This window comes from Anas acuta, chromosome Z (assembly GCF_963932015.1).
Source record: "Anas acuta chromosome Z, bAnaAcu1.1, whole genome shotgun sequence".
NCBI lineage: Eukaryota > Metazoa > Chordata > Aves > Anseriformes > Anatidae > Anas > Anas acuta.
Genome location: NC_089017.1, coordinates 21,355,453 through 21,381,517, shown reverse-complemented (window position 1 = coordinate 21,381,517; position 26,065 = coordinate 21,355,453). Strand labels below are relative to the sequence as shown.

Sequence of the window (26,065 nt, the reverse complement as noted above, 5' to 3'; positions counted from 1 at the left end):
TAATATTTACACTGTCCTTTTCTATGTGAGCTGCAAATTAATTTCCTAAAAATTAGTGTTAAACAACACTAGCTGCATTGTATAAATACTAAGAACTGAATTCCACTTAAAAGAATCGATATAAAAATCTAATGTTTCAGATGTACCCTAGGACTGAGTTTATGTCACAGAAGTCTTCCATGAAGTGCCCATCATTAAAACATTTTTCAAGCATCAATACCTGTTCTTCCATTTTATCCTGTCTATCAAGAGCAGCTTCAACAGCATCAAAAAACTCTTCTTCATTAATCAGACTATTAGGACCCTCCTAGGGCATAAGAAACAAAGCTAGTTTAGAACTTTGGAGATATGAGAGTTCCATTTAAGTTCAATATTAGAAATACATATATATATATATATATATTTTGCATAAAACTGACAATATTAAATTCTTCCACAGACTTCAGTATTTTCACCAATATTTTTAGATTTCCATTCATCTGAAAAATGCGCTTGTTAAAAGGAAGTTGTTTCCTTTAAATATAATTTAAGAGGTAGTTATATAAACAAGACAGGAAACTGAGCAAGTGTCAATACACTTGGACATCGCACATAGGTTTTAATTAACATATATCTCTTAATGTTTATGGTGTGTGTCAGAAAAATGAGCATATTAATGTAATTGTGCAGTTAATTTACTTCCGAATATTCCAATGCCTTGAGTATATTTCAGATGCACACTCATAAAAAAAACAAGATACAATACTGGGAATGATTTTCTTGATAATTCCTGGAAACAACAGTTTAACAAAGCAGCAGGTAGAGTTGAGTCATATATTAAAAACTCAGGTTTAATAAAAGAAATGGTAATTTAAGAAAGCTAAGTTTACTGCTGTTATTGCATTGTAAACCAAACTGTCTAGCAAATTTCAAAACACCACAATACGGATATCTGAGAGAAGCAGCAGTGGTAGTGGCCGGGTAGACGAAGCCCTACTTCCTCCATCTTTTTGTTTTAGTCAGCAGAAACCTTACATTCAAATACCCTTTAAATACCTCAACATATTGCTACTATTACTCAGGCTATGATTTTTGCATAGAAACAAGTGTTTGACTAATGATCACGAAGGGTTCAATTTCTTAAAAATTATGCAAACTGCATTATAGGTGTAATAGCTTATATTATTCTTTAGAAGGTGTTTTAAACATTGTAGAATTTGACTAAATACCTGAGGAAGGAGCTGTTGAAATATGCAATTTAACAGCTGAAATAGAGCCTAAAATCACTGAACTTATGATCAGATTTAAACTTGCAGTGACAAGTTAAAAGCCAATTGAATTTGAACTTCAGATTCTAGGATTGCCTCTGAAGTTAGGGTTTTCATATGCACATTACAGACCTACAGAGCTGGCCCATTACAAAGGACAAGTACAAAACTACTGCATAGGAAAAGAATCAAATGTATGAAAAAAATAATCAAAATCACCAGAAATATTGGTAAACAAATTGCACTAGACAAAAACAGAATAAAGAAATCCGAGGTGAAAACCAACTTGCATTCTACAAAATTAATTGAGATTAATCTGGTTTTCAGATTACAAGTTGGAAAAACTGAAATGGCATGAACACTCTTACGCAAGCCAAACAGCTTGATTTACATATACACTCTTCCAAGAAGCAAGCCAATATTCAAAACCTCTGGCATTTTGAGAAATCTTAAGTGGAATTTGTACCTCATAGTCAGGTCCTCCAAAGTGGGACTTTTTCTTCAGCTCTGTCATAGCATTTTTGTATGCTTCTTCTGCTCTTCTCCTTTTCTCTGTCTCCTGCAAAATTACATGATCATTTTTTGATGCAGCATGAATGAACTGGCTGACAACAGTACATAACCCAATCCTTAGAATGATACATTCAGCTTTTTTCCAAGTAAACTTTCAAGTAACGGTTGCAAAGCTATTTCCTCATTTTATTCGCATGTATGCATTGTGTGTGTCCATAAATATCCATATATAATTATAAAGCTTGGGAAGTTAGCTACCTTGAGGATACTTTTCGTCATAGCTCTTTGAGGGCCAGAGCTGGTACCTGACTTACAGTTTATATAACCTCCTCAGCACTGCTTGGGCAGTGACAACAAAAGGTGAAGAGTAAAACTGGTAAAAAGCTAACTTGATGAGTGTTGCGAGATACTAATGAGTCACAGCATGTAAGCTTGTATCTGTAATTAGCTGGCATAGGATCCTTGTGAGTAATTGAATTAACTCCATGCAGAGACTAACAGCTCAACATCATTCTCTCATAATAGGTGTATGACTATACTAGAGACACTAGTGATGTCTATGTCACTGTATATTTTGAACTAAGTAGTAGTAATGCTGGAATCAGCCTGGTATTTCCTCTGCAAGTTCTGGATACTGACAGATATTCCTAGTGAAAAAAGCTATGAACGCTTTTGAAATTCTTGCAGAATTCAACTTTCTTACACAAGATGCTACTCTGTCCCCTTTCAAAATCACTTTCACATAGAAGAAAGTGTTAAGAGTCTAGGTGACAGCTGGACACCACATAATGCTAGTTGCAGAAATGAGTGCAAGTATTCAGCAACCCAACTGGAACTTTAAAGACTCAGCAGAAAACTTAATCAAGACTGACAGGCTGAGTTTGCCAACTAGGAATTTGTTAGTTACATTCTCTATGAATGACATATTTTCCTGTTTCTAAAGAGACGCTTGAAAAGTAAAGCAGTACTTTTTGATGTGTTGTAAACATAGTAGAGTTTTCCATGGGAAAACTTTAAGAAAAAAAGCAGCACTTGGATGAAAACAGTATTACCTTCGTCTATGATTGTAGGCTTTTCCCTTCTAGAAACTTTCAACAACAGGCAACAACTGCTAACAACGTTTTACAAAACTTTGGAAGTTTACCTATTTTGAAAGTACCTGTAGAATCCTGAAGATACAGAAAGCATACATGTCTCACCAGAACTCGTGAAATGAGAAATAAACAAAATACTAAAATACCCAACTTGCCCCTCCCCCCCAAGCCCCTAGAAAGCCAAAATTCCATATTTTTCAGGCTTCAATCTTTGAATTGGATCTGTGAATTAATAACTCAAAAGTGTCAAAAGATTGTTCTTCACTCCAGCTTCTCCTGATAACAAAATTAAATAAAACAAATTTGTGAAATTCTTTAATTGCACAGCAGAAAAATTACTGGTGTTATTAAAATTCTGGAATTAAGTTACAATTGTCAAATGTAAAAAAAAAACACAACCTAAATGTATTTTTTTTTTTTTTTTGCTAAAATTTAGTGTTCAGAAGATAGCTTGCACATTAACATCAATTAGTAAGACCAAGGGAAACAAGAACAGAAAAACATTTCCTGTAGTCAAAACAAGAAAAGCATAATCACAAGGATATTGTTGTGACTAAAACAATGGATCCAATACTAGGGATTAAACATTTGGAAATATTTTCTGTTATAACTTTTAATTATGTTGGCCTCAAGTACAGTGGACATACGCTTGCCATGCATCTTTAGGCAAAGATAGCCTTTTACAACATGGAGGCTGTATTTTGTGACGCAGGAGAGCTCTCACTAATCGTGTTTGCCTTTTTTCTGTCAAGTGAAATGCAGTATGGAAACTAGTGGAGTGAGGTTAGAGAGGGAAGAACACTGGATTACAACAGCACTACACTTCTCATAAAACATTGCTTTTAGCTACTGACACAGATCCTGTTCTTCATGCAACAGATCTATACCAAGCAGAGCCTACAGAGTTGACACACAAAGGACAAACTTCACTATCCCTTTCAACTCTTGCAGCTGCTCTTCTGAACAGACTCAGAACAGCTGTAAAATCTTCCCAGCTTGAACAAACACAAAGGAGCTGCCCAACTTTAGATAATTTACCTTTCTAAATCTCTCTGAGAATGTAGATTGAACTTTATTATCTCACAATATTTACTTCCTTCTCAGAATAGTGTAGGCATCTCCCAAGAAAACCAACAGGACAAAGATCAACACCCTTCTCTGCCTACATCTATTTATCAGACACCACCAATGCTTTTTGCTCAGATTCGAAGTTATACAAAAGCCTTTTACAGCCCTATGTTGAGCCCCTAAAGCAACATGACAAAAAGCTAAAAGCAGTCCCACAACAGAAGTGGAATAGACAATGTTAATAGAGTTATAACTGCTGTATTTAAATTCTTGTGAATGGCATAGATGTCAAGTCACTGCTATTCAGGGAGTTGCAGGAGTCCCTCTGTGGGAGGTGGGACAGACATCATCGGTTTCAGCCAGCTCCAAAACAGACCCACTACAATTAAGCCTATCAGCCATGTGTGGCATGTCTATGAAACCGTTTTTAAGAAACAGCAAAAGCACAACACAGAAGACGAGGGAACAATGAGCAATAAACAGCAAAGGGAATGTCAGGGCCAGAGTAGGAGGTGTTTCTCTACATAGCAGGTATCCACATTGCACGAAAGACCTCCACGTTGGAGCAGAGAGGCATTTCCTGAAGAAACTGTGGCCCATTGAAAGCCCATGCAGGAGCAGATCATTCCTGACAGGAACAGTAGCCTGTGGAGGACCTACCCTAGACCAGATTTCCCACAACCTCCATCCTTCCCAGGGAGAGCAAGCAGAAGGTAGAGGGGGCTGCAGTGAAAGAGTAATGTTGAGTTTGGAAATGGGGGAGGAAAGCTGTTTCAGGGGGGTTTTCTTTTTGTTTCCCACTAACTGGATCGGTTTTAATTGGCAATAAGATTATTTTCTTATGTTAAGACTATTCTGCCCATGACAGCAACTAGTAAGCAATGTCCTCATCTGTCTTTTGACCTATGAGCTTTTCCATCCAATTTTCTCCTCTTGTTCTGCTGGGTGGGGTGGTAAGTGAGCAGATGGGTGGGCATTTGGCTGTTAGTCAATGCTAACCCACATTTCTGTATTAATGAATCCAATCAAGATCTCTTCTAAAAGGCTAGCAGTTAAAGGAATCCAAATGAAAGGCAACTTTATATTAAAATTACGGAATTTCAGATGCATGCTGCAAACAGCAAAAAAATCAGTGACAAATATGACTAAAAAAACTTGTAACCTTATCAAAGAAAATCTTTAAAACACCAAATTTTGAGAAGTCTTTGCTATTTAATTTCTGGAGAAAGATGTCCAAATAAGCTCGCGATCCCTTTAAAACGTTTTAATGTATTTATTCATGATGTGTGAAGTATTTTGTTGAAGAATGATGTTACTGTCAGATGAGACCTAAACTGAAATTAATTTTTTTAACCATTTGCAGCTAAAATGTGGTTTAATATTAGTCTAGTGACAAATAACTGACCTAAACCAATTCAAATTCTGTATTAGAATACTACTCTATGACCAGAAAAATTCATTTAATCCATGCTATAAGCAAAGTCTGATCAACAAGAGAACCGTGCTCAGCCCAGAGAAGAGCAGGTTTTTGTGGGGGCACCTAAAAACATACCACCAAGGTAATCATCAAGCAGACAGAGACAGACTTTTTACATCAGCCTATGGTACAAAGGTGAAAGAGATAAGCAGAAATAAGAGTTGCTCTCACTGGATATACAGGAAGACTTTCACTATAACATGGATAAGCTTCACCATAACGACAGATGAACAGAGCAGGCTGCTCAGAAAGGCTGTGCAGTCTCTTGTCTTGAAGACTTGAAACCAGACTTAATAATGCCCTGACCATCCCTGTCTGATTTGAAACTCTTTGAGCAGGAGATTGCACTAGAGACTTCTTGAGATCTCTTCCAACCTGAGCTACCTTGTGACACCATGAACAACCTTCAAGTCTTAGATCTGCTGTAATTCCTCCAGCTACCTTGATGAATCGGTAACAAAGTAAGCATTGCTGGAAGTGTGAATACAGATAAGACCAGGCATTTGATATACAAAGACCTGGAAGACGGGGGCAAAGATTCAAGCATAGATGTGTTGTGTCTGAATGCCTTCATTCTTTGAATCATGTATCACTAACACATACGGAGAAAGATTTAAGTGTGGTATGCCATATGGAAACATGCTAAATTAAAAAAGCAGAGACAATGGCTAAAGGGCTGCACAGAACCCCTGTCAGAGATGGCAGGATTATAGAAATCAAAGCCTGAAATACATCCCAGCCATGTTTCCAGCACATCTCATATGAAGAAAGAAGACACCGCTCCTTTTTAGTTGCTGTAGTGGTTGAGCATCCTTAGTATAAACTATCACAGTCATTATAATAACATCACACACCTAAAAATTAACCATTTAACCAATTAAAGACATGTTTTATACTAATCCCTTAAATATCTCTTTAAAGGTCTCATCAATTATTTCACTTAAAGTTAAAACTGGTTGTTCACCTCATTATTGTCACTATCTCTTACAATTAAAACAGTTTAGATTCTCACATCTTTTAGGAAGCATGGATATTTATTTAGATCTCTATTAGAAGGCTGCAAGCAATACACTTATTACTATGGAATACTGTCAGATTCTCTAGAGATATGAAAATACAGGAATACTAGCTGAACAAGGACTGCAAAAAGACATATGATGAATATTACTGTATTACCAACATTCAGGATAAGATTTTAACATTTTATAGAAGTAATAGATAAAGACGACACCTAAAATTAATGTGCTGTACATAAAAATACAAGCAATACCAGGAATATGAAGGTTAAAGACAGCTCATTCAAAATTTCAAGCTAAACAAACATTTTTTCAACAAAAATAAAACAAAAACAGTCTTACCTTATCTAGCCTTTTTTGCCAGCTTTCTTCACGTTTTACCATTAGTTCAATACAATGAGATAGTGTAGCCAGGATTCCAGCAGTAGTTGCTTTGAAAGTTATAGCTTCTCCTTTAAAGTCTATGCCGTTAATTCCTTTGGGGGTCACATGTGGAAATACTAAAAACAAACATGAACCATTCACTGATAGCTGCCTTTAATTCAAATGAGCATTTTAAATGCATTGTTTATATTACAATTGCTTGAAGCAAATATAGTGGCTATAAAATTGATTTAGAAACAAAGATCATAAATGCCAATAATTTGCAACTATCCACAGGATAAGGAAAGAGATTCAAAAGGAGGAACGCATCCCTTCAGCTTCATCTTGCTATACTGTATTTCAAGTCTGCTTGTAATGCTGTATTACTCTGCTCTCCGCAAACCATGTGGGTGGAGGGAGTGGTAATACTTTGTAACAATAGCAGTTTGACAGCTTGAAGTGGGGCCTAATTAAGACAGAGCAACCTTAAAACATATCTAATACAGTACTAAGAAAGGAACAATTTAAAAATGCAATCAAACCCAGAATGTAATATTCAAGGTTGCTTTAAGCAGGTAATTATAGATTTAAAAACCTCCAAGTAAAAAGGTATGTTATGTATAAAAGTATCAAATCTGTTGAATTATCCAAGTACTGTGGGGTTTTGCAATTCCAACAACTACTTTGTGCTGTCAACCAAGCCATCTGTTGCTAAGGCTATTTAAACAAGTCACTTAAAATGTGTGACAAAAAAAGTACCTATTATATGTCAAACTTACATGTAGGTTGACAGAATAACAAATCAAACACTACATATTAATGTCATAAAATATTAGAGAGCAGAACTAACACCCATGTTGAAGCTGACTGAGCCTAGCAAGTTAAAGTAACTCCTGCTATGCCATAGGAAAAGATAAAAAACAAAAACCTAGTGACATCACCCAGTTGGATATTGCTTTTTTTTTTTTTTTAGTCTGACAGTGTGACACTGTTATGGCTTAAAAAGCTGAAATAAATATTTGTGTAAGTTTATCCAATATCTGTCTGTATGGGTGAAGTAGAGCTTTCAAGCAGTTCAGATCTTGTAGGGAAAAGAAATGCAATTGCTGTTCTCTAATGGCAGAGCACAGTGTCTACACTTAGGGAAAAGAAAGCAAACATCACATGGTCTTAAGCAATGGCTTAAGTCTCCAGAGGTTTTATACGCCCTCCTTTCACTAGGATTCAAACTTCTTTTTTCCTTCAAATAAATGATTACAGACTATATACTCCTTCAAATGCCTCAATAAGCATATATGCTATGGTAGAACACAGCTTATTTTTTTTTTCTGCATATTAATCAAGAATACTCCCTAAAAGATAAAGATGGGGGCTGGAAAAAAAAAAAAAAAAGGAAAGTAAAGAAAGAAAAATCTGTTTCAGAAACAATAATGAGCAGAGGAACTCTCCCTCCCCCCAACAGCTGCAGAGGCAACACGGAGGAGGCTGAGCCTGAAAGTGGTATAAGCTGGCAAGGAGGCAATGCAGCGGATTCTCTTAGAATAACGAAAACCAGACAACGACAGCTTCACCCATAGACTGCATTTTTCTTAGGAAAGTGTTATACCACTCATTTGTCCTGCTGGTGTAGATCATTTCACATGCAGGCTTACCAGCAGAGCTATTCTGCTTATAGATGTGATTTTTTTTTTCCTGAAGTACACAACATGCTAGACATGCTGAAGAAACCACCACCAGCTGCAACAAGTATAAAATCATTTCACAGATCTCTGTGTTAGATTGTAAGGGGAATGCACAGCCTTATTTCCTGGAACAAAGCCAGCTTTCCTTCCTGATCATCTTTAAGTCTCAGCTAAAATTCATTAATACTCTGTATAGCTTTGGCTGCCATATATTTTAAGACTTTATTCAGTGAATAGTTTCAAAGTAGCAGCAATATATACTCACTGCTTGCAATTTCACTCAGAGTCCCTTCAGCCATTATAACCCTGGACAAAAGTGAACTTGTTGCAGAAAGGTGCAAAGCCTATTTTTCTGAGAGGATCACTCAAGAGGTCCCTTACTGTGCATGGGAGTACTTTGATTCACTCCTCAGGAGTGGTTTTTCTTCCCAGAACATGTCTGAAGATGACCTCAAGCCCTGTTTCAGCAAATTAAGATTCAGCAAATTAGAAATATTTGTCAGGAGACGATCTATTTGGAGAGGCTAAACATCTCTTATTCCTTTTTTTTTCTTTTATTTTTCTGTGTCAACTAAAATATTTAGTGTTTCAAGCTGAAATCTTCAAGTTCAAGTTAAAAGTTAATAGTAGAAGTGTTTTTATTGCAACTGTTCTTCTAGCTTGGTGATGAAACTACATCCAGTCAATTGAAAAAGGCTATGATTGAAAAATCATACATTCATAGAATATCCTGATGATTTTTCTCCTAATTTAAATTGAATTTCAACACTTCGAAATTATCCAGTCTTTTAAGTAGTTCTCTTTTCCTTCTCAATTGTTTTTTCTTTCCTTCCACTGTAATCAGCGTTTTATACCATGCCTTAGTCTTCAATAGCTCTTTAGCCTTTCTTTCTTACACCTCTAGTCTGTCAGGATACATCGTTTTTTCCTTCTTGTTCCTAAGATGCTGTTTGTAACCCTTACCCAGAAGTCCCAAGCATTATCTATTCAATCAAATGTTTCCCAGGGAAACAAGAGATTTTTAATAAGACAGTAAATGGAAAAACAAAGTTTCTTCATCTTTTCCATGTTATACCACTTCTACATCTTATGTCACTATCCTAACTCCAAATGAAAAAGAATAAATGAATGGGTCATGCACCCACCCATTTAATTATCTTCTGTTGTTGATCCTCTGTTGATAGCAGTAGGATCAGTACGATTATTTTCCCCTTAAGCACAACCTCAGTATTTCAGTGATGACAGTGAATATTATTCCTCCAGCAGGACCACAGAAATCCTCCACAAATCCTACTGCGCTTTCTACCAAATTTCTCTTCTTCAGACTCTCGATCACGTCCAACTTTTGTCTTCAGAGAGATTCCTGAAGTAGGTTTTACCCACTCTTCTTATTCTTACATAATATAAGCCCAGATCTACTCATTTTCCTCGAAAGATGGATGGGAATTCTTCCTGATCAAGATACAACATTCTTAGAATGTAAGATCACAATAGGTAAATACACTGAATGAATGCTTTATACAAATTATCATTGGTTCAGTTACCAGATTTTCTAATGGAAAAGTGAGCGATAAATTCATATGCAGAGCTCTAACTCTTCACCAAAAGAGTCTAGAAGAAAAAGAAGAAAAAAACTCCCTGTCCAAAACATCACATCTTCACAGCAGTATAAAATCTAACTAGTCACGCTAACATTCTCCTCCAATCCAGGAAAGGTGCAGAAGGGAAAGTGCAAAAGAGAATGTAAATATGATTCCTTAAACTAGTCTTAAATCTAGCAGTTTGACCACTAGACCAGTGCACCAGGAGGCTGAAACACTCCTTTATTCTATTAGGCTGAATAGGAGGTTCAGCCTCTGCTTCCCCCTTCCTGGAGCTGTGACTGCAGACAAAAAGTGTTTAGTACGGACAGGCAACCAGTATTCAGCTACAGATTATTCTGGTATTCACAAGACTGAAGAGAATTCAAGAATGGAACCTGAAACCTGACAAACCTAAGAATTAACAGCTGCTCTGATGCTAAGCTTCAGAAAAAGGTAATGTTTAAGATCAACTTTTTGTTATCAGCTAGCCTAGTAAGTTCTCTGTCCACTACACAAGTCTCTTAACCTGAGGCTCCTACTTCTCCTGTTGCATGACTGGAGTCACAGAATCACAGAATCACAGAATTTCTAGGTTGGAAGAGACCTCAAGATCATCGAGTCCAACCTCTAACCTAACACTAACAGTACCCACTAAACCATATCCCTAAGTTCTACGTCTAAACGTCTTTTGAAGACTTCCAGGGATGGTGACTCCACCACCTCCCTGGGCAGCCTGTATCAGTGCCTAACAACCCTTTCAGTAAAGAAATTCTTCCTAACATCTAACCTAAAACTCCCCTGGCGTAACTTTATCCCATTCCCCCTCGTCCTGTCACCAGGCACATGGGAGAACAGGCCAACCCCCACCTCTCTACAGCCTCCTTTAATGTACTTATACAGAGCAATAAGGTCACCCCTGAGCCTCCTCTTCTCCAGGCTGAACAAGCCCAGCTCCTTCAGCCGCTCCTCATAGGACTTGCTCTCCAGGCCCCTCACCAGCTTCGTCGCCCTTCTCTGGACCCGCTCAAGCACCTCGATGTCCTTCTTGTAGCGAGGGGCCCAAAACTGAACACAGTACTCGAGGTGCGGCCTCACCAGAGCCGAGTCTTATGATTCCACTCGATAGTGGACATATTCCAATTCTTTCATTTTTAGGCAAGCCTTGCAGCAATCAGTTACTGCCTCATGAGAGGGAGCAGAGGGGCAGGCGCTGAGCTCTGCTCTCTGGGGACAGCGACAGGACCCGAGGGAACGGCATGGAGCTGGGACAGGGGAGGGTCAGGCTGGGGGTTAGGGAAAGGGTCTGCACCAGAGGGTGGTCGGGCACTGGGACAGGCTCCCCAGGGCAGTGGTCATGGCACCGAGCTGCCAGAGTTCCAGAAGCATTTGGACAACGCCCTCAGACACCTGGTCTGACTTCTGGGCGATCCTGTGGAGAGCTGGGAGTTGGATTCAGTTGGATCCCTTCCAACTCAGGATATCCTAAAATTTCATAGAATCTTTAATACATGTAAATTCGTAGAAATCAAACAAGGACAGAAAAACTAAAATGAAGAAAACTAAAAATGAAGCTGTTAACAGAATTGATGGGAAGTAAATGTAATGGAGTCCTCAATCGCAAGAAGTGGAGTTACAGAAGAAAACAAAAAGGTTGAAAAGTGAGAAACTTTTGGGGGTTGCAGAATTCTTTTCCATAGTGAACTATAGAGTTTATATACAGGTACCCGTAATACAAAATTTCTTAGAACAGAAATTATTGAATATTTGATACTGAACTTTTTCTAAGAGGAATGTGATTATCACTTCAAATTGTTTTTAAATACGTGATAAAAATGGACACTTGCCATTTACATTTTCTAAGATGACCAGATGTACTAGAAATACACACTTCCTTAATGAAATTTCACATATTAAATGTGTGTATATAACAGACATACCAGAATAATGTAGAAATGAAGAAATGTTCTAAAGGTAAATTAAGCTGAAACTCCTATATTATCCTAGAAAAATTAAGTGTGACAAGACATCTCTTTCAAAATGAATCATACAATGAAATTAAATATTTGCTATTGTTTTTTTTTAATATCTTTATATATTTTTTCTGAAATTTGTTCTAATGGCTTAGTAGGTCTTAGACATTTAGACTTTTTATATAGGGCTGGTGAAACTGACTTGCTTAAAGGTGGATGTTGCAAACTAGCTTATCTTTGCTGACAAGAAGCATGAAATATTTACTCAGAGCTTCAAAGTTATACACTACTTCTGACATCAGCACTGCAATTAGCAGTTCAAGTATTTTATCACTGGAAAATCTACTCATGTGATTAATTCTGGTAGTATGTTGAAAAAACTCCTTCCTTCCATTTCCATACCTCCTCATTCCTCGTTAACATTTTTGGAAATACTCTAGAAAGAGCATTGTGCTAGGTCTGTCTAGAGTTAGCTATCCCCACAGCAGTCCATGCACTGCTGTGCTCTGTACTTGTAGCTAGAACAACATGACACTGCATCAATGTTTTGACTACTGCTGAGCAGTGTAGACACATCATTAAGGCTGCCTTTCCAACCCACCACTCACAAAAGCCAGGAGGTTGGTGTGGGCAAGAGGTAGAGAGTGGACATTGCCAGGGCAGCAGGCTCAAACTGTCATTCCATACCATATAATGTCATGCTTAGCAATAAAAACTGAGTAAGGGGAAAGAGAAGAGGGAGACTCATTATGAAAGTGTCTATCTTTCCAACCAGATGCTGTGCATATTCAGGCCCTGCTTCTCAATATATGTCTGAACATTGCACACTGATGGAAAGTAGAGAATAATTGGTTTCTTTTTTCATTTCTGCAAAACCTTTGCTTGCTTTTCTTTACCTTTAATTAAATTGCTCCTTATCTTGACCCATGAGCCTTTTTTCATTATATTTTCTCCCCCTGTTCTTTTGAGAAGGGAGAATGAGAACTGTTATGCTGGAGCTTAGCGGTCTGTGTGAAACCACCACAAGCACTTAAATACAAGAAGGAAAGATGCAAGACAAGATGACTATAGCACATTAGAAAGAAAATAGAAAACAAAAAATTGTTATTTTGCTGCATTTTCAGATCCTTGGTGAAAGTCTTTAGATTAAAAAAGATCTTCTCAAGAAGCAGAACTCATTTGAGTTCTTCACATTCACTGCACAGATGGAGTAAGAAAACTATAATCAGATCATTTTAGATAAGAATCAGAATTCTGTTAATCATAGTATTGGAAAACACAGTTTAAAAATGCTAAAATTTTAGCACTTTGAGTACTAAAATTAGAGAAAAATCAGTAACACAATATTGACTTAGTAATGTAGCCACAGAACATGGAAAAAACAATACTGAGGCATACCTAACTGGAAAAGCATTGTGTTCCACCATACTCCTAAAGCTGACAACACTTGCCAGAAAAAAAACTGTGGTTATCTATTACAAATTTCAGTTCTTACTATTTGAATAATGCATCCAGTTCAACAGAATTTTGTACTGGAAATGTACAAAATCATGAAAATCTCATGAAAAAGCAGCTCTGAGATTCATGAAAATTATCATGAAAAGCAGCTAAGAATGATAATTTTAACATGAAGAGCTTCCTGTCACATTTAAATAACATTTCTTATTTAATGTCTTCTCACACAACAGCATAAATATCAGTCATATCAAGATTATCATCATACTATTCACACAAATATTCAGCCAAGTTTAGACACTTACATTTTTCCTTACTGCTGTTACTGTTATGTAAAAAATCCCCATCAGAACGCATTGTAGGGAAATCATCTTCATCGTCTTCTACCACTGAATATGGGAGAGGGAGAATATGTTATTGGAGTAAAATGGTTTTACAGTTCTTCAGTAAGCAAGGAAAAACTAGGAGCATCTTCATGCTTAAGCAGTATTTATTTTTTTCCCTATAATAAAAACCAGTCATGACTCTCTCTCCCCATCCCCCCCCCCTTTTTTTTTTTAACCATTTAAGACCACAACCAACATTACTGTAAGGAACTATTAGGAGACTAATGTTTGTTCAGTATCCAAATTTAGTACTCTGTTTTATGGGAAGAAGAAAATTCTGTTATAACTGAATAAACACGGAGTCACAATTCAGCTCTTCTATGTTACAGACTTAGTGAAAAAGGGGAATTGTTCTTACCTACCCTTATTACTACCAAAAGAGTCAGAGTGCCAGAACAAACTCAGGGATAAATAGAAATGCCTCAGGGAAGTGTATGAGTATGAAAACTAGCTGTGCGATGAGAAAAACAATTCAGATACATAGACATCCTCATCTGAGTCTACTTGGACCTGAAGTGTGCATTCAAGTGGTCTAATGTTTTAGCTCCAACCAATACGTATCAGGAGTACATAGTATGTCAGTATATTTGCCCTTAGGAAAGAATATATCGTTCCTATCAATTCAAACTGATACACTATTTTTTCGAAATAATGGTAAGAGATGCAGTGGTAAGCTCACTTGACTTCATCTTATAGGGAGATAAAAAATTATTGTTGTATAACATCAAGTGCTTAGAAGATCATTTATTTCAGTGAGGTTGACAGCTATGGGTTAGGATCAAAGCTAAGCAGCTTTCTACGGGAATCCAACTTCTGCAGTGCAAATAGTTAACATTATTTAAGCAGAAATATCTAGGATTAATTACTATATTAAAGAGCAAATTTAAGACACCCGTTTTCTCTCTATGACATCAAATGCTAAAGGAACTATTTCAAGGGCTATTTCTTACCATCTAAAAAGTTAAATTCTATGGAGCTCAGTGTTTTCAATTACAATTTTACCTTTATCCCTCTGGAGTTCATCTTTGGAAACAGCATCTGCACAGGCATCAAAGTATTTCTGTAAAGTATCAACTTGTCTACACAAGATGTCTCTAAAGGTTTCCATCTCTGCAAGCTTCTCACGTAAGCTATGGCCCTTCTGAAAATACAAGACAGAAGTGCTTTAAATGTTTCTACATACCCTGCAATAATTTAATGCCTAAATAAAAAAAAAAGGATTTCTGCAACAATGATGAACAAGTCTTTTACATACTTCAAAGATATTTCAGATAAGTAATTACAAAATACTGTTAGAACAATATGATTCCAAAAACCATATACAAGTGTATCTTCATTTTGTTCTTGGGTCTCAACTTTTCCTCTCCACTGCACCTGCTACTTTACAGCATTGAACAAAAGCTTATTAAAAAACAGTTTTGCTTGCTCCCAAGTTTGCAACTACGTGCCTGAAAACAATCAGCTCCAGTTTGAGATTTTTGTTCTAATCTTTATTCCCCTTTCTTGTGTTGCTCCTCTTCTGTTATCAAGTACAGCCCACTCAAGGTGGGACATTAAACATTTATACACAGGGAAGAGGGAAAGTCATAATTTATCAATTTGCATTAAAAATCATATTTATTAATACACAGAACCAGCATTCCCTTTTGTTTAGAAGCCCTTGTACTATCAAGAGAACAAGAGAAAAGGTTAATGAATCCTCCCATTAGACTTCTCTTGCCATTGGAAGATAATACTGTAGTTTAAAAGGGACAACTGCACAGAGGCACATGAAAGCTTCCTGTAAGATCCATTAATCATCACATGTGTAGCTATTAACACTAACAGCAAACCAAAGACTTGGTGTTTTTTCCTCTAGTTGTGTGAATGAATCTTCGTGTAACTTTTCTTTCCATTTGCTAAGGTGTTGTATTTACACACCAATATTAAGAAAACATTATTCACTAACCTTGAACGAAGAGGTGGATGTTGCAGAGTATCCACTTGCTCCAGAAACAAGAGACACCATGGAGCCATGGCGACGTAAGCTTGACTCTGATCCATAGCCAGATTCAGTCTGAAAAATACAAGCCACATAAAAACTAGAGTGGTGAGCCTTTTAATAAGAGGAGAAACCATGAAAACAAGATTAAAGTAATTTCTCCTAAAAACAGACCATTTGTTTATTGTTAGGATGTAACAGGGCTTTACGGAAGTTATTTCTGCAAGTTTAAGATGTTGGTCTAGCATCTGTGAAGTTAATATGAATCTATTTTTTGTTATCATAATGATCTGAAAAAGCAGTAGTTATCTACAACCTGTTATGTGCCCCTCAAAAGAGCAAGAAAACATGTATATAAGGGTTCAAAAGGACAACGTTTCTATTCCTTTGCTATATGCAATCTCTACCACGGAATTTTCTTTTACATTTTCATTCAAAAACCCTACAGCACTCCACAATTAATTGGGGGATTAGTATGGTCCAGTTTGAAGAAAATCAACAACTTCAGTAAATCCTTGCAATCATTGAAATAGCACCTTTTATTTTTAAATGAAACAAAATAGAGACCACAGAAAAACAGATGATTATTGTCAATAATTTCTTTTTCCAGGCTTCTTCAGCAATATTTTATATTAGACTAAAATTGTCTTTAACAACAACAAATAACATAAAACAAAATGAGATACGGAAAACAAATGAAGATAACAGTAAATTAAATTTTGCAAAAAAATGAAAGCTGTATGTTTACTAAAATAGCCAGAAAAAGTTATAAAAATCTTAAGTTTGATGAATTCTCTTACAAATAAAACTAGATACTGACCACCTGAAAGAAAAATATTTCCCTACACATTAATGTAAGTGGTCAGAAAAAAATGAAAAAGTAAGAAAAAATGATAGTTCAGATATTAACATCTGAAATACTGTTATTAATTTGATCAAGTGGACATCGACAACATTGTGAAGGACCTTTGACAGGTTTAAGAAATTACATGGTAGCAGAGAAATCCTGAAGGGACGACTAGACAGTGACACCAAATGAACGACATGGAATAAGAAGCAAAAATAAAATCTAGCTGTTGTAGTTTTTAATGGAAAAATTGGAAGCTGCTTTGAAAACTGAGCAAAGTGCTGATAATTTAAGATAAAAAATGAGCATACAGAGTATCAAAAACAGTAAGGACAACATATTTTTTGAAGTATTTGAAACAAGATTTGGATAATATTGTTATGTATGGGACAAAGTATGTATACTTGGGTTACAAAAGGAGCAGTGAGAAAAACTGTGTTCCAGAAATGAAGGTATGAGCGAAGAGAAATGCGAGTCTCAGAGCGGTTAACATAATACTTCAACGAACATGACTACACAAGATTATTCATCAAGAACAAGCAAGAAAGAGCCAAGGGTCTGTGTCCATCCAGCCTGTTTGAAAAACGAGGCAGAAGACAAGAAAGAATTAAGGAAACAAAATGGACTTTAGAAGAAACAGGATGAGTATCAAGAGTAGAAGAGAAGTTGAAAAATTAGTATGAGTAAGAAATATAAGCATAACTTGAAAAAGGTGGCCTAGAAGTTTCGCTGAAGGTTTAACTGATTAACGTACACGATACTTGCAATAAAAGAAATACAAGCACCTGTAAATTTGAAATACTTAATAAAGCATATCACATTCATTGCCTTATTTCAGGAAAATATAGACAAATACTATAACCTGAAACAGCAGAAACAGAAGTTTATGTTTAATGACAGCTTCAGGTCAAATGAAAGAATATAAGAATCAGTTTCCTTATTCTGTCACATGAAGGATGTATATGCCCCATTTAGTCACGTAACATATAACACAGCTAAAGCTATTTTATGCTGAGTATGTATCCCAGAAATAATACATGTAGCTATAAAAGTGTAACAACAGAAGTGCTAAAAGCTTTTATTTTCATAATTGTACTATTTGTTTTGAAACATGTCTTAAATATCTATTGGCTTAGACATTTTGTTAAGAACAATCACACTGTATACACAGGTGGGTTTTTTTGTTTGCTTTTAAGAATATCAGTTGAAATGTTGAGGGTACACTTGACTTTAGTAATGTATTTGGGAAGTTGGACCACATCTGTATTTGCAATGCACTTGGTGTTATGTTGCAAAGATTATAGCTTAGTTCACAGGGTTCATGTAGTTCACTTAAGTACAAAATTAAGGAAATAATAAAGCTTTGATTAATTTTCTTAAAATATTCAAGAGCTTTTTTTTTTTTTTAAATGGACAGATCCTCCTTCAAGGACTTGACAAGTGAAAGCAAAACAGGTAAGTAGATAAAGATTGAAGCACAACAGTTTTAGGCATACAATATTATTTCTCTTTAGAAGTGTTTAATCAGTAAAAACCTCAAGAGAGCATTTTATAGAATTGGAAAATCGTAAGATATTTGTTAACATTGCCTTTAAATGCAAATTGAAACCGAGTTTCACTGTTCTACTGTAAATTTCAGTATTTACTTAATCATATACTATGTATACTAAGATGATTCTGAACGCATTCTTACTACTGTCAGTTTGACAGCAGGGACTCATTCTGTTAAAGTTGTACAAACTAAAAAGAAGGTAACATTTTTCATTTCAATAAGATACATCTTAAAATTGATCTGTTACTGAAGTTGTATTAAAAATATCCAATGTATTAGTCAGAGCATTTTTGCTAAGAACAGCAGATGTATTCTGAATGTTTTTTCCTTCAAGTGAGCAAGACACATGTTCGCAGAAATTGGATTTAAGCTTAAGTGAAATTTCTGAATGTCCACATCTGAAGATTTAATCAAGGTCACAATACCACCATAGAACACAGAAGAAAATAAACCATCTTAGAAGTAGAAAACCTTGTGACTTAAGTTCTCACCTTGTGACTTAAATCCTTTTCCTCCTACACTACCATTATAGTCAATGCTCATTTGGTTTAGCTCATAAAAGCTGAGGGTGAAAAAACCTCCCCATATAAATACTAAGCTTTATTTTTTAAAGGTACCTTTTCAGCAGTACATTTGACAGTCATTTGTGCTTGTGATTAAACAGTTTATCCATGCTTTAGAATTGTACACAAGACAGTGACCTATCAGCTTGCAAACCCTGCCAACAAAAAACTGCTATATAAAAACGTTTAGGCAGTCTTAACTCTTTGCAACCACGAAGCAAGCTCAGCGGACTGAACAGCACAACACAAATCTGAAGCATCTGCATTTATAGATCATGTTCACAAAACACAAATGTTTTATTATGTTTTAATAGCCCAAGGGAAAGAGAAAAACAGGAATACTTATTTATCAGGAGAAACAGAAAATAAGTATTGCTTTATAACTGACACAGAAACAAGTCACTCAGCTCACAGCAGACACATGCAAGCAGCTTAACAGAAACAATGAAAGCATGCACCGTGCAAAGCCCCACCATTCTACTACCGCAACATCTAAATGAGAACAGGTCACTGCCGCATTTATGTCTTGCAAAGCAGATCATCATTAACTATTCACTGTAGAAATACTCAATTACATTGAGAAGAGGAATCTTGACACAAGCTTCTTCTGTTTACACAATTTTTAATTTCCCAGAATAAAAATTGGAACGTGGGTAGAGTTCATATGACAGAACTAACAGTCTCTGCTCAAAACCAAAAATAACTCAGAAGTTGTATCAATACACAGCATCAAGCACTAACGCTAAATTATCATGCTCAGTATATAGATGCAGTTCTTTGAAATTCCATGCATACATCATAGCTTCAAAGCTACGCTCAAAACTGGCATTTGTTAGTACACTGCAACAGCTTCAGCTTTCTAAGATGCTGCATGAAATCCAGTAATCCTTTCAAAACGCCTTTTCTTTATGATAGATGAGAGCAAAGAGCCACATGATACGAAGCTTCATGTGATTCTTTACCGGAGCAGGTGCTAGTATCAGCAACAAGGCAGTATGTCAGAAAAGCTGCTTTCAGTAAAATCGTTAAGTATTCACAGAATCATATTGCAGACTTCCATTATGGCTCACACAGATCCGCCAGTTAAGGATTTCCTAAAGTGGGTCAGTAATCCTCTGGAATAAAGCAGACTTGCTGGAGAGCTCCTCCACTTAAAAAAAATCAAATAAAGCAAATTATTCTCCCATGTCTTCAAGAATTATTTTGATTGTGTCTTGATTTAGTGCCTGTCAAATGCTTCACTGTGTTTGTCCACCAAGGCAGATATTTTCCGTTAGCATTATAAATTATTTATTATTTTACATAACACAAGCAGCAGGCAGCTCCTCCCTCTAAAACATAAGGCTTACCCTAGGAGGTGATGAAACAGACATTAGGATCAGGTTTTCTGCAGCATTTGTGAAAAAGGCTAAACAAACAAACAAAGATCAAGCCACAGTAACTTACAAAAAAAAGTGTAGATGAAAACAAGTAAAGATATAAATGAAAGAGCTGGAGACAAAGCAGAAGAGGTCTGTCAATCCCCTGGTTGTATTCCAAGGGTGATTTTTAGACTAGCTGCAAGTATTTCAGCATGTATTTAAAGAAAGGGTACTGCTATTTAACCCAGGAAAGGACTACGTGGGGATGGCTTGCAGATAAGAATACCAACACTGCAAGCAGGGCACTTTGATATGCATTTCTGTATATTGAAGTTAAATTAATAATTAACATACATCTGTAGGTCTGCTTTATCAAGTGGTCTACAGGCTCTGGCAATGCAATTCTAACATTTTGAAAGCAAGGCAGATATTAGTCAGCAGGAAGGCAGAGACAGGAATTTCACAATCCAGGTAGGAGCCTCTGGAGGATGATTACCCTGCCTACAGCCCTCCCAAGCGCAGTGCAGGAGACTACTTAGAAAAGTAAAAAGCTAAAAACATTCTAACATGAACTTTCTTCACAACTGCAAAAGCAGGTAAAGAAATGTAGGCATGTTTTCCTCGTGTAGTGATAAACTTTGCAATTCTGCAGTTAAATAAGCATACTACATGCCCAAGAGGAAACAAGAATTCTGGGATGACAAATAAGCACAAGACAACCAATAAAACAGAGATTAGAGCAATACAGCACTAAGATAATCATAACTGCTATACCACTCAATCTACCAACATCCTTTGGATCTTTACTTCTCAAACTCCAAATACTTTTGGTAAGTCACCAGATGCTGCCTATGGATGACAACCATCTTCAACACCTGCATAAGTTAGACTGGCACACAGGTTAGGAAGTGCTGGAACGAGCTACTGCTTTCTAAAGGAAGGGATCACAGAATCACAGAATTTCTAGGTTGGAAGAGACCTCAAGATCATCGAGTCCAACCTCTAACCTAACGCTAACAGTACCCACTAAACCATATCCCTAAGCTCTACATCTAAACGTCTTTTAAAGACTTCCAGGGATGGTGACTCCACCACTTCCCTGGGCAGCCCATTCCAATGTCTAACAACCCTTTCAGTAAAGAAGTTCTTCCTAACATCTAACCTAAAACTCCCCTGGCGCAACTTAAGCCCATTCCCTCTCGTCCTGTCACCAGGCACGTGGGAGAACAGACCAACCCCCACCTCACTACAGCCTCCTTTAAGGTACCTGTAGAGATCAATAAGGTCGCCCCTGAGCCTCCTCTTCTCCAGGCTGAACAAGCCCAGCTCCCTCAGCCGCTCCTAGTAGGATAGGACAAAGCAGCAGCACCTATACACAAAGCATTGCAGAGAGGAGAACAAAGGCTGACAAAGATGCAACCAAAGGCAATTATCTGGTCGTTGACAATCTTTATCCATGTAGTTCATACCCATGATTAATTGCATGGATGAATACTGTTTTTCCATGAGTTCTCTTAAAGAATGTGCACAGAAAGACTATTCACTAAATATTATTCAACAGCTTAAAATGCTGAGATTCCAGACCAGGCGAATAGGGAGGAACAGGCGCTCCACACAGAGAAGAACAGACAGGATGCTGAGGAGGACAACACCCCAGAGCCTACAACTGCTTCCCTCTGTATACTGATGTAGTAGTAAAACTAAAGCAGCTTGTACTGCCGAGCCACCAGGTTATAACAGGAAAGGACACAGACTGCTTTTGATCCTCTTTGTGAATCTGGGCTGTCAGGAGTGACAAGATTTGCAGAGTTAAACAAGAACCAGAAAATCTCTATTCTGCTGTTAAACACCGTCACAAAAAGCACTGATGTTCTGGCTGAGGTTCCCACACAACATACTAAATAATTATTTGATTTACTTTAAAAGCAAGAAGGAATAGTCAGGTTTCACAGAACAAGTTAATTTGAAACACATATGGATGGACCTTGGCTTAAGGACAGTACACGCACACTTCAGTGCCTTTAAAAGCAAGAAGGGTTCTGGTCCTAGTTGAAAACACTTTAATAGTTACTTAATAGCTAAATTATACACACTAGTTGCATGCATCATTATTACTTCACTGCTATGTATAAAACTCAAAAGGCAGTGCTGTCAGAGAAGATCCCCGAGCACTAGCAGCAGGCCAGTGAGCCGGGAAGGCAGGAGGCAGCCCCGCTGGAGCCCCAGAGCCAGCCTCTGGGTGCTCGTCTGCACAGTGCCCGCTAGGCAGGGCAGCAGCAGGCGCTGCGCAGGGACAGCACTCAGCGATTGTGGTAGCTGCAGATATCGAGGTCACAACGTCCCTCTTCTCCCTCAAAGTGGCAGGGAAGAAATTACTGCCCCAACTCTACTTTTTAACATATTTAAGGTAATGAAGTGTTAATATCATCTCTGCATGGAAGTGGAAGAACAACTCTACGGTCTATGTTATGCTTAAGAAGCTTGTGCTACAGACTATACCTGTGACCGCTCACTTGATACCCGATTAAACAGTTTTTTCCAAGTTTACTCAGAAAGCTACAAGTCTGAGCAGGTTTCAGAGGTGGAGTTGAGAAGCCTAGCCACCCTTTGCTCGTTCTACAGAAACTTCTACATCAGGAAACCCCAGAATATAAAATACAGCAGCCTCCTTCAATCTGGGTGAATCATGGTGGGGACTAACTGTGCAAGTGATATTACTTGGAGGATATTACTACATATTCTGGAGGACATGCCTTTTTTTTTTTTTTTTTTTTTTTTTTTTAAAGTCCTCATTTTTATCAGGTCTCAAAGCTTTACAGCAACACAGAAATCTACTGATAAGCATACAGCTCACCAGGCTTATCAATACATAGATAAGTCATCAAACACTTTTGGAAGAAGATCATTAAATGTTATTCACCTATTTCAGTGAACTGTTACCTTGTCACTGCCACACAGATTTTCCTTCTACTCACTCCTCAGATGTTCACCTTGCCATCAGAACAGAAATCTCTAGTAAATGCCTGGCATACCGCAGAGTATGCAGTAGATAGTAAGCACTGGAGGATGAAGAAAGTTGGATTTGTCAAAGATCGAAGAGTCCGTATTAAGCCTAAAAGAGGATTCAAGAAAAAAGTGACCCTACACCAAAAGGAAAACTATAAGAAACATAGTCTGTTTAAATTGCAATTTTACTACAGTAATTTGTGAAAAGGTGGCAAAAATATTGTAAACATAGCTTGTTTTGCATCTCAAACCATTAAATGTAGCATGTTTTCCTTAGTTTTCAAAACCTATTCCTCATTCTTCCTATTTCATTTTTTGTTATAGTCCTCATTTTTATCAGATCTCAACACTCACTTCCCTCAGAAGTCCCCAAATACCAAAGAAGGCTTACTGCACCAATTACAGAACTGAACAAAAAATGTTATATGAACTGAAGGACTCCTCAGGACATGCTTTGTTTTCTTATGTTCCTGACACAACTTCAGATTCCTGAAGTTGGCCAGGGTACCAGCTGCATAAAAATAGTCTATTTATGTCAAAATTATCTTTATTTAGAAACCATGCCCTGTCTGTTTTAAAGACTCTTTATGCACACACAATTCTTAAGTTTCCAACCATAAATCAATTTGTCAAAATAAAGATTCTTAAACACAAACCAACTAGGCAGTAATTGTCAGATTATTTTTTCCCCCCCCAGAAGATTAACATTCTGGATGGAAAGTAGTAATGATAAAGTTCTGACAGAATAACTGTATCAACAGAACAACAGAGCAGTTCTACATAACAAGCATAAATGCATTTGTAATGTAAGAAACGTTTGTAAGATCTTAAGTCAAACACACAGTATACAATAGTTACATTGACATTTTAAAAATGTCAAGGAAAACATGAACTGTTTTATAAATAGTAGTGCTACTTGACTCTATAATTCTAATGTTAGTGTGTGGGCCAATACTAATAAAAACAGAATGCTAAAGTGATAAATTATCTGAACACTTGAAATATTTAGACATAACACCTAGTCTAAGATACAGAAAGGCAAGAACATGCATATAGTGCAGCTCTCACCTCAGGAGGCTCAAAACACTTTAGAAATAAATTTAGTTTATGCTAGGTAAGAGTTCTGTACAACTAAATTTCAAGTAAAAGGCATATTTGGATATCTAAAAGGATAAAAACTCCCATCTCCAAAAGCTAGTTGAACCACCAGCCTGTGGCATGCGAGTATGCATTCCCATTACAAAATATCACGACAAACCCTCTTCTAACAGGTTGGGCCGGACGAATTACGTTTCCACACACCCCGCATTAATTCAGGGTGCGTTTATTTAAAGCACAAGAATTTGAAGAGATACCAGCTGAAGTAATTAACCTCCTCAGGTCGGTATCCTTTGTGACCACTAGAGGGAACTAGCGAAAAGGGAACAGACACGTCCGAAGGTTACTATTGGTCAAAGCCCAACAGTAACCCTTACCCTGTTTCTGCTTCAGTCCCTGTGCATATAAACCTCCTTTTCTTGGCAGACAATTAAGAACGGAGCACTTTTACCTTTAGCCCTTATAATTACATTTCAAACACATTGCTACATAAAGTTTCCTGCGCAGTATGCAAGAAGTAACAACGACATCTACTGCTAATAGAATGGCAATAAATTAGAAGTTGCACAAAATATATTGAAAGAGATTAACAGAATTATCCTGAAGTCATGTCTCCTGATTAGCGAGTTCAAAACAATGAATCAACAGGGTAATTTCCAGTTAAGATTGTCCAGAGTCATTAGCACAAATCTAAGCACTTTGACGAATATTTGTACACAGATTTCTTAGAACTTCATCTAACCGTAAGTACTGAAGCTTAGTATAACTTTAAAAAAAGAACGCTTTATATGTGACATGCAGAAAACAGGACACCTCTGTCTAAAGTACCCATGTCCAAGTAGAAGATTTCCATTCATTTTCGACTGCTCTGCCATTAGTCTGCAGCTGTCAAACAGCTCACTGTGAAAATGAGGTTTATATACAAGCCATAGGAACAGGCACAGGATGTCTTCATGTACAGAGTATGCATTAAGCAGGTTCTCACCAAACTAGTTTTCCCTGTATGTATATCCACTTTGAAAAGCAACAGAAGAAACAGAGTTCTGGTTAAACCCTTCCAAACCATAAAAAGTCATGCAGTAGCGATACAGAAATACTTCATTTGGAATAACTCATTTACTCCACACAACACAAACTTAAGCAGGCTTACAGATGCCTGTAGGACTGTTTTAAGCAGTGCAACTTCCGGAACTCTAGTCTTTGATAAAATTTAATTTTTTTTTTTTTTTAAAAAAAAGATAGTTGAAAATGTTATCTCACTTTACACACTATGTCAGTAAGCGTATCAGTAAAAATACTAAATTCAACTTTATCTGCCAATACAGAAACACCCCCCACACTATCATTACTCATTCATGTGAAAAGAAAGACTGCTTTTATTTGCTGAAAGCCAACACCCTCCGTGCAAGACAATAGCAAAAACAACTTCAAGCACAGCACAGGTCTCTACAGTTAGCTGACCTACCCTGCCCTTGAAGGAAAACTTGGGAACTGGTAGAAAAACAGCTTGCAAAAGGCTGCTTCTACTGCACCGAAGATAACAAACCAAAGGATTTAGGTACCAAAATGCTTGGGACTTCAAAAATAAACGTCATCACACATTTTATTCTGAATTGTAGTACTGTTGGTAGTAGTTTGTGCATTAAGCATGTGCCACCTTTCCTCACAGAACGGCTGAGGCTGGAAGGGACCTCCAGAGATCATCTGGTCCAACCCCCCTTGCTCAAGCAGGGTCACCTAGAGCATGTTACAGAGAATTGCATCCAGGTGGGTTTTGAACATCTCCAAAGAAACAGAGATCTT

At 37.0% G+C, this 26,065-nt stretch overlaps 1 protein-coding gene across 2 annotated transcripts in view; it reads right to left on the bottom strand.

Moving 5' to 3' along the window:
- The window catches only part of CERT1 (ceramide transporter 1), a 79,032-nt gene that overhangs the window by 14,993 nt on the left and 37,974 nt on the right, over positions 1 to 26,065 (bottom strand). For both annotated transcript variants that reach the window (XM_068667507.1, XM_068667508.1), the window contains exons 4-9: positions 15,803 to 15,910; positions 14,857 to 14,995; positions 13,774 to 13,857; positions 6,758 to 6,915; positions 1,714 to 1,806; positions 221 to 307 (exon numbers count right to left, since the gene is read on the bottom strand). In XM_068667507.1, coding sequence (XP_068523608.1) covers positions 221 to 307; positions 1,714 to 1,806; positions 6,758 to 6,915; positions 13,774 to 13,857; positions 14,857 to 14,995; positions 15,803 to 15,910 — 669 coding nt within the window. The remainder of the gene's footprint in view (positions 1 to 220; positions 308 to 1,713; positions 1,807 to 6,757; positions 6,916 to 13,773; positions 13,858 to 14,856; positions 14,996 to 15,802; positions 15,911 to 26,065) is intronic.